This window comes from Tursiops truncatus, chromosome 9 (genome assembly GCF_011762595.2).
Source record: "Tursiops truncatus isolate mTurTru1 chromosome 9, mTurTru1.mat.Y, whole genome shotgun sequence".
NCBI classification, from domain to species: Eukaryota; Metazoa; Chordata; class Mammalia; order Artiodactyla; family Delphinidae; genus Tursiops; species Tursiops truncatus.
The window spans coordinates 93564977-93577254 of record NC_047042.1 but is presented as its reverse complement, the minus strand read 5'-3'; the positions used below and the strand labels follow the sequence as shown (position 1 = coordinate 93577254).

The following is a 12278-nucleotide window of genomic DNA, read 5'->3' as shown; positions in this document are numbered from 1 at the left end:
CCTATGTGTGGTCAGAGTTGAAAGAAAAGAAAGGAATTTGAAAAAGGAGGTACAGAAAAAGGGTTTGGAGATTGTGAAGAATGAGAAAGGAAAGCAGAAGAGCTGTGAAGAGAGGCTGGGAGAAGAATGCCCAGTGGGGACCCAGTCACGGACCAAGACACAGGGGGAGGGTGCCAGAGAGAGGAGGAGAGGAAACATCCGGAACAGAGCAGACGGAGCAGAGGGAGGGAGAGCACAAACGAATGAGTGGAAGACAGTTCTTAGGGAAAGGAAGGAAGAGGAAGGAAGAACAAAAGGCAGCAAGGCTCACCCAGTCCTCCATGTCTGCAGCTGAACCTCCAGAAGGCAGGTGGATGCACCTGAGGACACGTGAAGACCTACAACCCTAAGGACAATGACTTTCAGTACAGAGGACGCCATGCCTGTCCTAGGCATTCCCCTGCTTCATGGGGGTTCCCACGAAACAGTACACTGAAAAACTACACCAAGATCTGAACTCTGAGAGGGTCAAACTTTGATAGGCTCCCTGTTTGGAGGGTTTCTCATGCACCCTTCCTCCCCACCCTCTACTCCACCTGCAGCTACACTTATGCACAATGAGCAACTATAACAGAGTCGTTTTCTGTAGATCTCCTAAACCATCTCTTCTTCGTTGTTGCAAAGCCATGCTTTGTCATAGACCCTAGTTCTGCTCTTGGGGTCACCTTATTTATAGTTCCATTCCCCACACAGAGATGGGTCTTTTAGAGGTTCTGACGCTGTAGTGAGTTTCCAGGATGCCCAGTGCCATCCAGTAGGCTACACACTGAGCAGGGAAAACTTTTTTATGATGGTCCAAGCTCACCCAGGAAATCTCAGAGTAATGGGTGGTTATCTAGAGGATACTGAGATTGTTTTTAAAGGTGCTTTTCTTTTAGCCCTTTCATGTGCTCAGTTCTTTAAAATTGTTGGAGATTCCATGCATTCTTGTAACAACTTGCCTTTTAAATATTTGGTTCTAAAATGTAAAACCCAGTTAGGTGACATATACTATACTGATAGATCGATCAAGAGATAGATATTTGCTAAATTCTGAGTATTACTGGTATGATAAACTTGGTCATAGGACATCTGAGGGTTAGCCAGGTCCACAGGGAAAATGGGACTTATATGTGTAATTCTACATTTATGTGCCTGTGTGCATATATGTGCTTGTGTGTAAATGTATGGAGATATATACTGGAGGTAGAATGAATGCTGACCAGGCCTGTGCTTATTGTGATAACTCCCCATTTCCTGATCTCCATGCCCTCTTTGTGGGCGGAGCAGCGTTCTTTATCATTTTCCAGACAGAGGACCCATCCAACCTGGGGCAATTCTATGACTATCCCATGGCGCTGTTCAGCACCTTTGAGCTTTTCCTCACCATCATCGACGGGCCTGCCAACTACGACGTGAACTTGCCCTACATGTTCAGCATCATCTACTTTGCCTTTGCCATCATCGCCACACTGCTCATGCTCAACCTGTTCGTTGCCATGATGGGCGACACACACTGGCGGGTGGCCCATGAACAGGACGAGCTCTGGAGGGCCCAGGTGAGTTCATTAGGGTTAGTCTTTTTTTTTTTTTTTAATTTTATTGGAGTATAGTTGATTTACGATGTTGTATCAGCTTCAGGTGTACAGCATATCGAATCAGTTATACTTGTATATCCACTCTTTTTTAGATTCTTTTCCCATATAGGCCATTACAGAGTATCGAGTAGAGTTCCCTGTGCTATACAGTAGGTCCTTATTAGTTATCTATTTTATATATAGTAGTGTATTTATGTCAATCCCATACTTACAATTTATCCCTCCCCCCCCCGTCCCCTGGTAACCATAAGTTTGTTTTCTACATCTGTAACTCTATTTCTGTTTTGTAGATAAGTTCATTTGTACCCTTTTTTTAGATTCCACATATAAGTGATATCATATGATATTTGTCTTTCTGTGTCTGACTTACTTCACTCAGTATGACAATCTCTAGGTCCATCCATGTTGCTGCAAATGCCATTATTTTGTTCTTTTTATGGCTGAGTAATATTCCATTGTATATATGTACCACATCTTCTTTATCCATTCCTCTGTTGATGGACATTGAGGTTGCTTCCATGGCCTGGCTATTGTTATCGGTGTTAGTCTTTCTAAGGGGCAGGGGATGGAGAGAAAACTCAAAGTGGAATATGCCACGGTAGATGACTCTTAGGAGAGTCACGGAACAACCCCGTGGGGCTGTCACCTCAACAGAGGTACTTTTGGATAGATGGAGGGGACTTTTAGCCAAAAGTCTTTTTCTATCTAAAAGAGTGTAGGATGGTAGGATAGGGTCAGGATCAACACCCAAGAGCACAGACGAAGGGTAGATGCAGGAGCCAACCTTGAATCCAGTGGGAACTAGAAACTGTTTTGTTCTTATATGTTCTGGTTTTTAACTTGGACCTTATCTTCTGTTTGCTTCTATAACTGTTTCTCCATAATCTTTTCCTTATATCATCATAGGCTCATAAACTCTTAGAGTTGGAAGTGCCTTTAGTGGTCCCCTAGTTGAGCTCCTACCCAACATATACTCTTTTATTGGTCAGAGGATCATTCAGTATCTTCTTTAATGCCGATGAGAATCTTATTATCATGTGGATTTGGGTAGAGGTTGGAAGGAGAGAGCTTTTTTATATTTCAAAAGTTTTTGTTATTAGAAAATTCCATATTGCATTGAGCTGAAACCTATCTTTCTGTAATTCCACTCTTTGGCCCAAGTTTTTTCTTCTTGTATAATGCAGAATACACTCTCCCATAGGAGCACCATTCAGATATTTGAAGACAGTCATCATGTATGCCCTCAGACTTTCCATTCATTAGCAGTAATTTTTTAGAGCCTGTTTTGTGTTGGAAAATGTCTAGGATCTGGGGACGCAGGCATGATGATGTAGTCTGTGCCCTCATGGAGCTCACCATCTGGCTGGGCAGACAAACATTAAATGAATGACTTCACAGAAAACTGTACAATTAGAATAGCAAACGTGTCATAGAGACGTGAAGATGCTAAAAACAGGAGGCAACAGAGGAGTTTGACTGGAAAGTTAGGAAATGCTTTCCTGATGGAGTGACATTTAAGATGAGCCCCTAAACATGGGTAATAATTAGTCAATTAAGAAGAATGAGGGGAAGGGATGGAGGTTAGGATTTGCATCCATTGGGACTCTTGGCTACGGGGACAGAAAACCAAACTCAAATAGACTTAAAAAAAATTGGGCAGTGGGAAGAGGGTGTGTTGAGCCTCATAACTGGAAAGTTTAAGGAATTAAATCAGCTTTAGACATGGCTGGCCAGAGTCTGGATCTCCATTTTATACTTCAGCTTCTGTTCTCTCTTTTGTCCTCTTTTAAGTCAGTCTCTTGCATCATGTTGGTGAGAGAGCTTAGAGAAGCTCTAAACTTACAAAGGAATGAGCAGGTGCACTGTGTTCCAAATTCCAAGGGCCCATTCTTATTGTATTCTGTGTGCCTACAGATAAAAGCTGTATCTGTAGCTTTTAAAAGAGCATCTTCTCCCCCTGCCGCCCGAACCCATCTCATTGCAACAAGTTTGATCATAGGCGCAGGTGGTGGTGGTGGTGGTGGAGTTTGGGGGAGAACAGACTAATTAACCAGGGCTGTGTGAAGTCCAGTCTACTCTAACTGATGGACTCAGAGTAGAGAAGGAGTGATTCTCTAAATGAAAACTGGGTTCTCTTACCAGAAGGTGGCGGGGGGTGCTGAATGATGGCACAAGAAGAACAATAAATATCCTTTTCAAGATAAAGAAAAAGCGCTGTGCAGGGAAAGGGAATAGAATGATTGAAAATCCTGAGGTTGGGGACTTGCCTGGTGGCACAGTGGTTAGGAATCGTCCTGCCAATGCAGGGGACGCGGGTTCGAGCCCTGGTCCGAGAAGATCCCACATGCCGCGGAGCAACTAAGCCCGTGCGCCACAACTACTGAGCCTGTGCTTTAGAGCCCGCGAGCCACAACTACTGAGCCCGCGTGCCCAGAGCCCGTGCTCCACAACAAGAGAAGCCACCGCAATGAGAAGCCCACGCACCGCAACAAAGGGTAGCCCCCGCTCGCCGCAACTAGAGAAAGCCCGCGCGCAGCAACGAAGACCCAATGCAGCCAAAAATAAATAAATTAATTAAATAAATTCCTATATTAAAAATAAAGAAGTCATATCTTTAAAAAAGAAAAGAAAAGAGAAAATCCTGAGGTTGGAGGGAACTCAGCGCAGCTAAGAAACAGAGAGAAGGCCAAGAGAAGTGTGGAGTACCGAGAAAGATGGGGCGGAAGAAGACAAAGTGGAGAATTGAGCTGCTTTAAGGATTCCTAGTTCTTTCAATTAATCAAGTTTCCTGAGCCCAGTCCATCCTGACTGACCCTCTGTTCAGACCTCCTATATCCTGGGCCTTTCAAAGCTAGAATGGTCCTGATATGATTGGAGGAATGCAGCATGAAGAGGGGTCATGCCTGTCCTTGCTTTGGACACTATACTATAAATAGCACCTAAAATGGCGGCAGGTCTTTTGGAAAATATGCAATGGGTTCTTACTAGGCTTATGGTCAACTAGAACCCCCGCATCTTTGTTACATGACTGACTTAGCTAAGTTCCTTTATCTTTTTTCCTGTACTTAACACAGACATTTTAGTCTTTTTTTAAAAAATTTTTATTGGAGTATAGTTGATTTACAATGTTGTCAGCTTCAGATGTACAGCAAAGTGAATCAGCTATACATATACATATATCCGTCCTTTTTCTTTTTAGATTCTTTTCCCATATAGGCCATTCCAGAGCATTGAGTAGAGTTCCCTGTGCTATACGGCAGGTTCTTATTAGTCATCTATTTTTATACACAGTAGTGTGTATATGTCAATCCCAATCTCCCTCCCTGCCTTATCCGCTTATCCCCACAAGTTTGTTTTCTACATCCATGACTCTACTTCTGTTATGTAAATAAGTTCATTTGTACCCCTTTTTTTAGATTCCACTTATGAGCGATATCATGTGATATTTGTCTTTCTCTGTCTGACTTACTTCACTCAGTATGACAATCTCTTGGTCCATCCATGTTGCTGCAAATGGCCTTATTTTGTTCTTTTTTATGCCTGAGTAATATTCCATTGTATATATGTACCACATCTTCTTTATCCATTCCTCTGTTGACGGGCATTTAGGTTGCTTCCATGTCCTGGCTTTTGTAAATAGTGCTGCAATGAACATCGGGGTGCATGTGTCTTTTCGAATGATACTTTAGTCTTATACATAAATGTAGGACCTTACATTTGATTTACTTAAATTTCATGTTAGTGGTCTTTGACCAGCATTCCAGTCTGGTGAGATCATTTTTATATTGCTTTGTCATCTTGTATATTACGTATCCCTCCCAGTTTTGTGTCTCAGACATATTTGATAAGCTTGTCTTCTATGTTTCACCTAGGTAATTAATGAGGGCTGGGCAAAGGACAGAACATGTGACATGCCACTAGAATTTTCCCTGCCCAGTTTGGAGTCATTCACGTACCCTTTTCCTTCTTAGCATGTGGGTATTTATTGAATTTGCTGCAAATTCCCTGAACATCAGCAGCAGCATTTCATCCCCACGATCATAGAGATTCTGTTTAATCATATTATTTAAATCAAGATAATTGGTTTATGGCTTTCATATGAAAAAGGAAATGAGATTAGTTTGGAGTGACTGATTTTCCAAGAATCTGAATAGTAAAGCAGGGGTCACTGTTTTATTCAAAGCACTCATAAAATATCCTCTGCTTTGATAGCGGGTGATGAGTAAGGCAGGTAGCGTGGTACCTCCCACAGGCTAGGGGATGGGTAGGTGGCTGTCACCTCCACTGATCTCTGGTGTCCTCATCCCACAGGTTCCTTTTGGTTCCCTCTGTCAGTAGCCTCAGGGTTCTCTGAAGCTCATGGCTCTTTCTGAGTTCTTCCTCTATCTCTTGGTTCCTCCTAGGTCGTGGCCACCACGGTGATGCTGGAGAGGAAGATGCCTCGCACCCTGTGGCCTCGCTCCGGCATCTGTGGGTACAAGTACGGGCTGGGGGACCGCTGGTTCCTGCGGTGAGTGACAATGTAGACGTGTGAACTGTCAACCAGTGTGAGGCCGTGGGAACAAGGGTGACCGGTTCCACATTTATGACCCTCCTCTCCATTCTTGAGATCCCAAATTGGACCCAAAGGAGGTGTCATCACTCCGTAAAGCGAGACTGCGTTAGCCTGTTTGGGGGAGGCGGGTGGAGCTGAAGTGGAGGGGTGCAAAGAATGCTGGGAGCTGATGCCAGGCTATGAGTACATAAGGGCAGTAATGTGAATGGCTAAGAATATGAGTCCGTGCTCGAATGTGGGCATGGGTTACCCAACTTGGTCTAGTCTTGCTTCCACCTGACGCCCACTTCTAGTACCTTCTTGAAGCTTCCAGTCTAGCCTTGAAACTAACCTGCTCCTTCGTACTCTACCTTCATCTCCTGACCTGGCTCTCCTCTCTCATTTATTTCCTGAATGGCATCTTCTCATCCTGACGACACGCTTATCTTTTAATTGGCTCTTTCTCTTTCATACTCACCCACATTCCCCCCACCATCACATGCCCGCACAAGCCCTACTACCCTCCAGATCCTGAATGCACAGCCTTTCGGGTCTCTCTCCTAGTTATCCTCCATCTCCCTCTGCTTCCCTTCATTTGATCCTAGAGGGTCTTCTGGCTTCAACGCTGCTAACTTCCTCCCCCTTTCCTCTCACTCCTGTTTCCCGGCTGTGCCCCGCTCACTTCTGCTTCTCCCCATGGCCCATCTCTCCCCAGCTCAGCTGAGTCCTCTCCCCTTTCCCCTCCTCAGAGTGGAGACCAACCAAGACCAGAATGCTTTGCGAGTACGTCGCTATGTGGAAGCCTTCAAGGGCTCAGACAAGGAGGAAGAACATGAGCATCTTTCTGAGAAACAGTCCTCTGTGGTTGAAAGTGGGATTCTCGCCAGGGCCTCCCTGGCCCTCCCGACTCCCTCCCTGTCCCGGACCACATCTCGAAACAGCAGCAGTCACCGAGGCTGGGAGATCATTCGTCGCAACACCCTGGGACACTTGAATCTGGGACTGGACCTTGGGGAGGGGGATGGAGAGGAAAGTGTCTATCACATATGATTAGGACCCCTGTTACTCTCCTCCCGACTCCAGGTAGGCCTGGGGTGGGGGGCGGGCAGAGAGAGAGACACTGCCTATGCAAGCATCTGACTGACCTTCATGCCCATTAATCCTGGGAGGGTGGACAGAATAATTCTTAAAGGCCATCCATGCCTTGCCCTTCACATCAGCATCTAGGGATGAGCAAAGGGCCCCACATATCTTCTGTCTTCCTGGAAGTCCCACATCTTGGGAAAAGGGGGTATCTTTTCAAGCAGAGTTAGACTTGGCAACTGAAGACATGAGGTAGGGGCGCTAGGCCAATGACTGGGTCATCTTCCTTTCCACCCCATGAGGGCCTAGATTGTAAGCTGTGAATCCTCCCTGGTTCCACAGGGCTTCATGTGGGAAGAGCCAGGCATGGCATTGAGGTTGTAGCCTCTCGCCTCTTCTCGTACCCCGTAGGACTCTCTCCCCACCTACCAACCAAACCCCAACGAGAAAACTGCAAGAAAAAAGGCTCTTTATCCTTCCTTTATTTTAAAAAAATGCACTGTGATATACATAACATAAAATTTCCTATTTTAACTATTTTTAGGTGCGCCATTCAGTGGCACTAAGTACATCCACATTGTTGGGCAACCATCACCACTGTTCATCCAGGGAGTTTTTTAAACTGAAACTCTTGTACCCATTAAACATTAACACCCCATTATCCCCTCCCCATGGTGCCTGAGAACCAATATTCTGCTTTCTGTCTATGAAGTTAACTACTCTAGTTACCTTGTATATAAGTGGAATCCTCCAATATTCGTCCTACTGTACCTGGCTTATTTGATGTAGCATAATGTTTTCAAGATTCATCCATGCTGTAGCGTGAGTCAGAATTTCATTCCTTTTAAAGGTCAAATAACATTTCATTGTATGTATATTCCACGTTGTGTTTGTCCATTCATCCACTGATGGACGATTGGGTTGCTTCCACCTTTGGCTGTTGTAATGCTGCTATGAACATCGGTATACAATTATCTGTTCAAGTTCCTGCTTTCAGTTTCTTTGGGTATATGACTAGAAGCAGATGGCTAGATCTTATGGCAAGTCTACGTTTAATTTTTTTGAGGAGCTGCCATACTGTTTCCCACAGCAGTTGTACTGTTGTATGTTTCCTCAGGCAAGGCACAGGGTTCCGGTTTCTCCACATCTTCACCAACACGTTACTTTCTGTTTCTTTGATAATAACCATCCTTTTGGTTAGGAAGTGGTATCTCATTGTGGTTTTAATTTGCATTTCCCTGGCGACTAACAACATTGAACATCTTTTCATGTGCCTATTGGCCATTTGCGTATCTTCTTTCTTGGAGAAATGTCTATTGTCCTTTGCCCATTTTTGAATTGTTTTGGGGGTTTTTTGGTTGTTATTTTTGGGTTGTCTTATCCTTGTTTTTTGAGACTTGGAGTCTGAAGTGTTTGTATCTCATTTGCATCCTGGTATGTTTTTAAATATGTGAGGTAAATTATTCCTTTCCATGCTTGGATGGCCCCATCATTTGTTTTACGAGACCATCCCTGGCCTGTGCCTCTGGTTGTCTGTCAGCAGCTGTTCATCCTTGCCTCTGGAGGTAACAGGCTCCCAACCATGTTTCCTGCAACAGCCATCCCCCACCCCCATCTCGTTTGTCCCTGTGCTGACCTGTGGGGTAGACAGCAATAATAGAGCCTGGGCCAACGCGTTCCAGGAAGGAAATTGGAAACTAGGTGTCCAGGGTATCCATTACAGCCTCGCTTTGGCCTCCAGCCCTTCTTGTCCCAGCCCTGTCATCACCCTGACCACAATGCCGTAACAACTCTTAAGAGGACTGCGGTCTGGAACAGCAAAAAGGTAAGTGGGATTTGCAACACCACAGACAGGTTCATCCAGACACTCATGCAAGGCACAAATGAGTGCAGAACGGTGAGGGATCACACACACACAGGCACACACACGCATGCACGCACACACTCAACACACGCACACACACGTGCGCACACACACACGCGCACACTCACATACACGCGCACACATACACACGCACACACAGACGCACACATACATATGCGCACACATACGCGCACACACATACACACACACACACATACGCACACACACAGGTTGTATGGTTTCTAAGCGTGCTCAGCATGACTCCTCTGATCTTCTTTCACAGTGGAAATTCTCCTTCTCCTGTATAAAGCTAAACTCCCATCTGTGCTCCAGACGCAGTTTTCTTTCTGCTCTTCAGGCAGCTCTGTCTGTCACTGTGTCCTGTAACTCCTCTCATTCTCGTGTCTTCAGCCTCTCTCTCGCTCCCCTAGCGATGCTAGTCAGCAAATAACCATGCTCTGCTCTTTCCCACCTGCAAAGACATTGTAATCGCCCTCCCTCAACTCCCGTTTCTCGTTTCAGGTCCTGCCCTATCTTTTTACTCCCTCTTCGGGGCCAAACTTCTTAAGAGAAGAGTCTATTGTCTGCTGACCTCACACTGAGTCCTCACCGCATTGTGATCTGACCTTGCCTCTCCGGCTAGCGATCTCGTCAAGGTAATCTACCTGTAGCTAACCCCACTGAGCAATCCGAGTCCTGCGCAAACTCTGTAGCGTTCAGATGTTAGTGGACCACTCACCCCTTCCCAGCACATGCCTAGTGCCACGTACGCCTCCTACTTTGCCTGCTTCTCTCCTATCCAGCCCTTAAATATTTTTGGTCCACAAGGCTCTCTGTTTTCCTCACCACCTGGGAAGTTCCAGCTGCCTCCGTAGATGGTATTGACACACACACGTTCATGATTCCTGACTTCATACCTTCACTTTAGATCTGTCTCCTGAGCTCCAGGCATGAACAGCTTGGATGCCGATCTATTAGACAACTCTACCTGGATAGTCTACAGACACCTGGAACTCAGCATGTCCCAAACTGAGCAGCTTTTCTTCCTCACCAAACCCACTCCTCCACCAGTGTTTCCAACCAAACAAGTAGGCAAGATTGCCTGAGCTCAAATCTTAGCTGTCCTCAACACACCTGTCTCAACCCTCATATGCAGTTAATCTCAAGTCTCATAGATTCTATAAAACATCTCCCTTGAAAAAGAATAACTTTTGAGCGGATGATACACCACATGGTACAAAATTCAAAGAGCACACAAGATACACAGAGAAAAAAGCATTCCTACCTCTGTTCCAGCCCCTCATGTACCCTCGCCAGGGACTCTCACAAACAAAAGTTTGTTATCTATTCTTCTAAAAATACTCTATGCATATCTGAGCATACCTATGTATATATTCCTCTAAAAACACATATAATATAGTACAATGTATTAGAAAAACACTTCTTGCTTTTTTCATTTAATATGCTTTGAAGACTGTTTCATTTGTCTCTACCTCTCCAGACCCTATCGCTGTTCTTCCAGAACGAGCACCCATCATGTCCCACCTTAAGTCCAGGAGTGGGTTCCTCTCTGTGCTGTCTGCATGCAGTCTTGGTTTTCTCCAATCTATCAGTCACACTAGAGCCACATTGATCTTTGTAAGATGCAACTCCTGCCTCAACCTGTGATTGACTGGAAGCCCTTCCATGAGCTGACATCCGGCAACCTCTCCTGGCCTTCTGTTTCACCAAGATGAATTTTTCATTCCTCCTCCATTTTCCTTCCTTTTGGCCTTCACAGTTTCTGGACCTTTCTACCTCTCTGCACCATCCTCCCTTCCATCTTTGTAACTTCCATTGATCCTATTAGTCTCAGCTTAACAATCGTATATCGTGTTTGTGTGTGTTTTGGGGGGTGGGGGGCCCTGACCCATAGGCTAGGTTGGAGTCTGCCTCTTCTGTTTCCAGGCCACCCATAATTTCTTCTTCTTATACACCCTGCACTTTATTGTACTTACTTGTTTAAATGTCTGTTTTCCTTAACAGACTGTAAGCTCCACAAAGGAGAATGTGATGCCCATCTTATTCATCTTTGTGTTCCCAGTGCTTGGCGTGATTCCTGGTACAATGCAGTGGGTAATAAATATTCATTAACCGAATCTATGAATGATTGACCTGTTTTTATTCTAATTCTCCTACTGGACATAGTTCAGATTGTTTTCCATTTGTCAAAGGTGGTTAGAAAAAATTACCAGCCTTTGTGTAGGGTTGTAATAATTACAGACATAATAGGGGTGGAAACACATTGCAAAGGATAAAAAACAATGCAAACATCAGTAATCGTTGGGAAATTTTCTCAGCTTATATATACTTCCGTGTGTGCAAGAGACAGAAAGAGAGACAGAGAAAAAGAGAAAGCGAGTAGGGGGAAGGGAGAGCTTGTGGAATATTATGAAGAAGGAAAAAAAGAGGGAAGGATCCCAGCAGCAGAGCTCACGAAACCGGCCGGCACGTGGTACCCGCTGAAAGATGCACTCAAGGCAACCTACAAGATTCTACATCTGCCCACAGGAGCCCAAGTGAGAAATGAAAGAAAGACACCCAGGCATCGCTGTGCGGCACGACAGATGCAGTAAGTGAACTGGGCGCTGAAGTGTTAAGCTGATAGATGTTTTTGTCCCAGTGACTACAGGGTGGCTGCCACGCTCATTGGATGGGGCTGCAGAGACTGGGACACGCAAACAGAGTAACAGAAATACTGCGGTTCCTGCACCTGGAAGTCTTCAGGTACCCCCAACGCTTACCATTCTCCCCTGTCTGCCCCTTCCCTGGTTTCTTCAGAATAGAGAAGCAGAACATTCTGGTTCCCATGCACCTCACCAGCCAGAGGCAAGGAGCTGATGAGAGGTTGTGTTCTTACAGGTATCTCTGGACTTTAAAAATGGGTCACCTCCCAGCTACTTGCAAAGTGTTTGACGGACAAGGTTCTGAGTTCTGGTGACAGTGGTGGTACAGCCTCTGGAGAAGAGCTCTGCCTGCAGCCAAGGGAAGGAAGGGCAGGGCCAGTGTCGTCCCCCCACCCCCACCCCCCCAACCCCCCCCAACCCCCCTCCCCCGGTGCTGGCTGGAGAAAGGCCAGCTGAGGTCTGGGGCGCTGCAGCTGAGGGAGGGAGAGAGGCTAAGTGGAGGCCGGGAGCCTCTG

The 12278-nt window shown here is 45.5% G+C and overlaps 1 protein-coding gene across 1 annotated transcript in view; it reads left to right on the top strand.

The window, feature by feature from the left end:
* LOC101321095 (transient receptor potential cation channel subfamily V member 5-like) overlaps window positions 1–11316 on the top strand; it is a 30731-nt gene extending 19415 nt beyond the window's left edge. Inside the window, exons 13-18 of the mRNA XM_033862703.2 lie at window positions 1309–1577; window positions 6020–6126; window positions 6900–7233; window positions 8957–9058; window positions 9620–9753; window positions 11123–11316. Coding sequence (XP_033718594.1) covers window positions 1309–1577; window positions 6020–6126; window positions 6900–7200 — 677 coding nt within the window. The 3' untranslated portion in view covers window positions 7201–7233; window positions 8957–9058; window positions 9620–9753; window positions 11123–11316. The remainder of the gene's footprint in view (window positions 1–1308; window positions 1578–6019; window positions 6127–6899; window positions 7234–8956; window positions 9059–9619; window positions 9754–11122) is intronic.
* The last annotated feature ends 962 nt before the right edge of the window (window positions 11317–12278 follow it).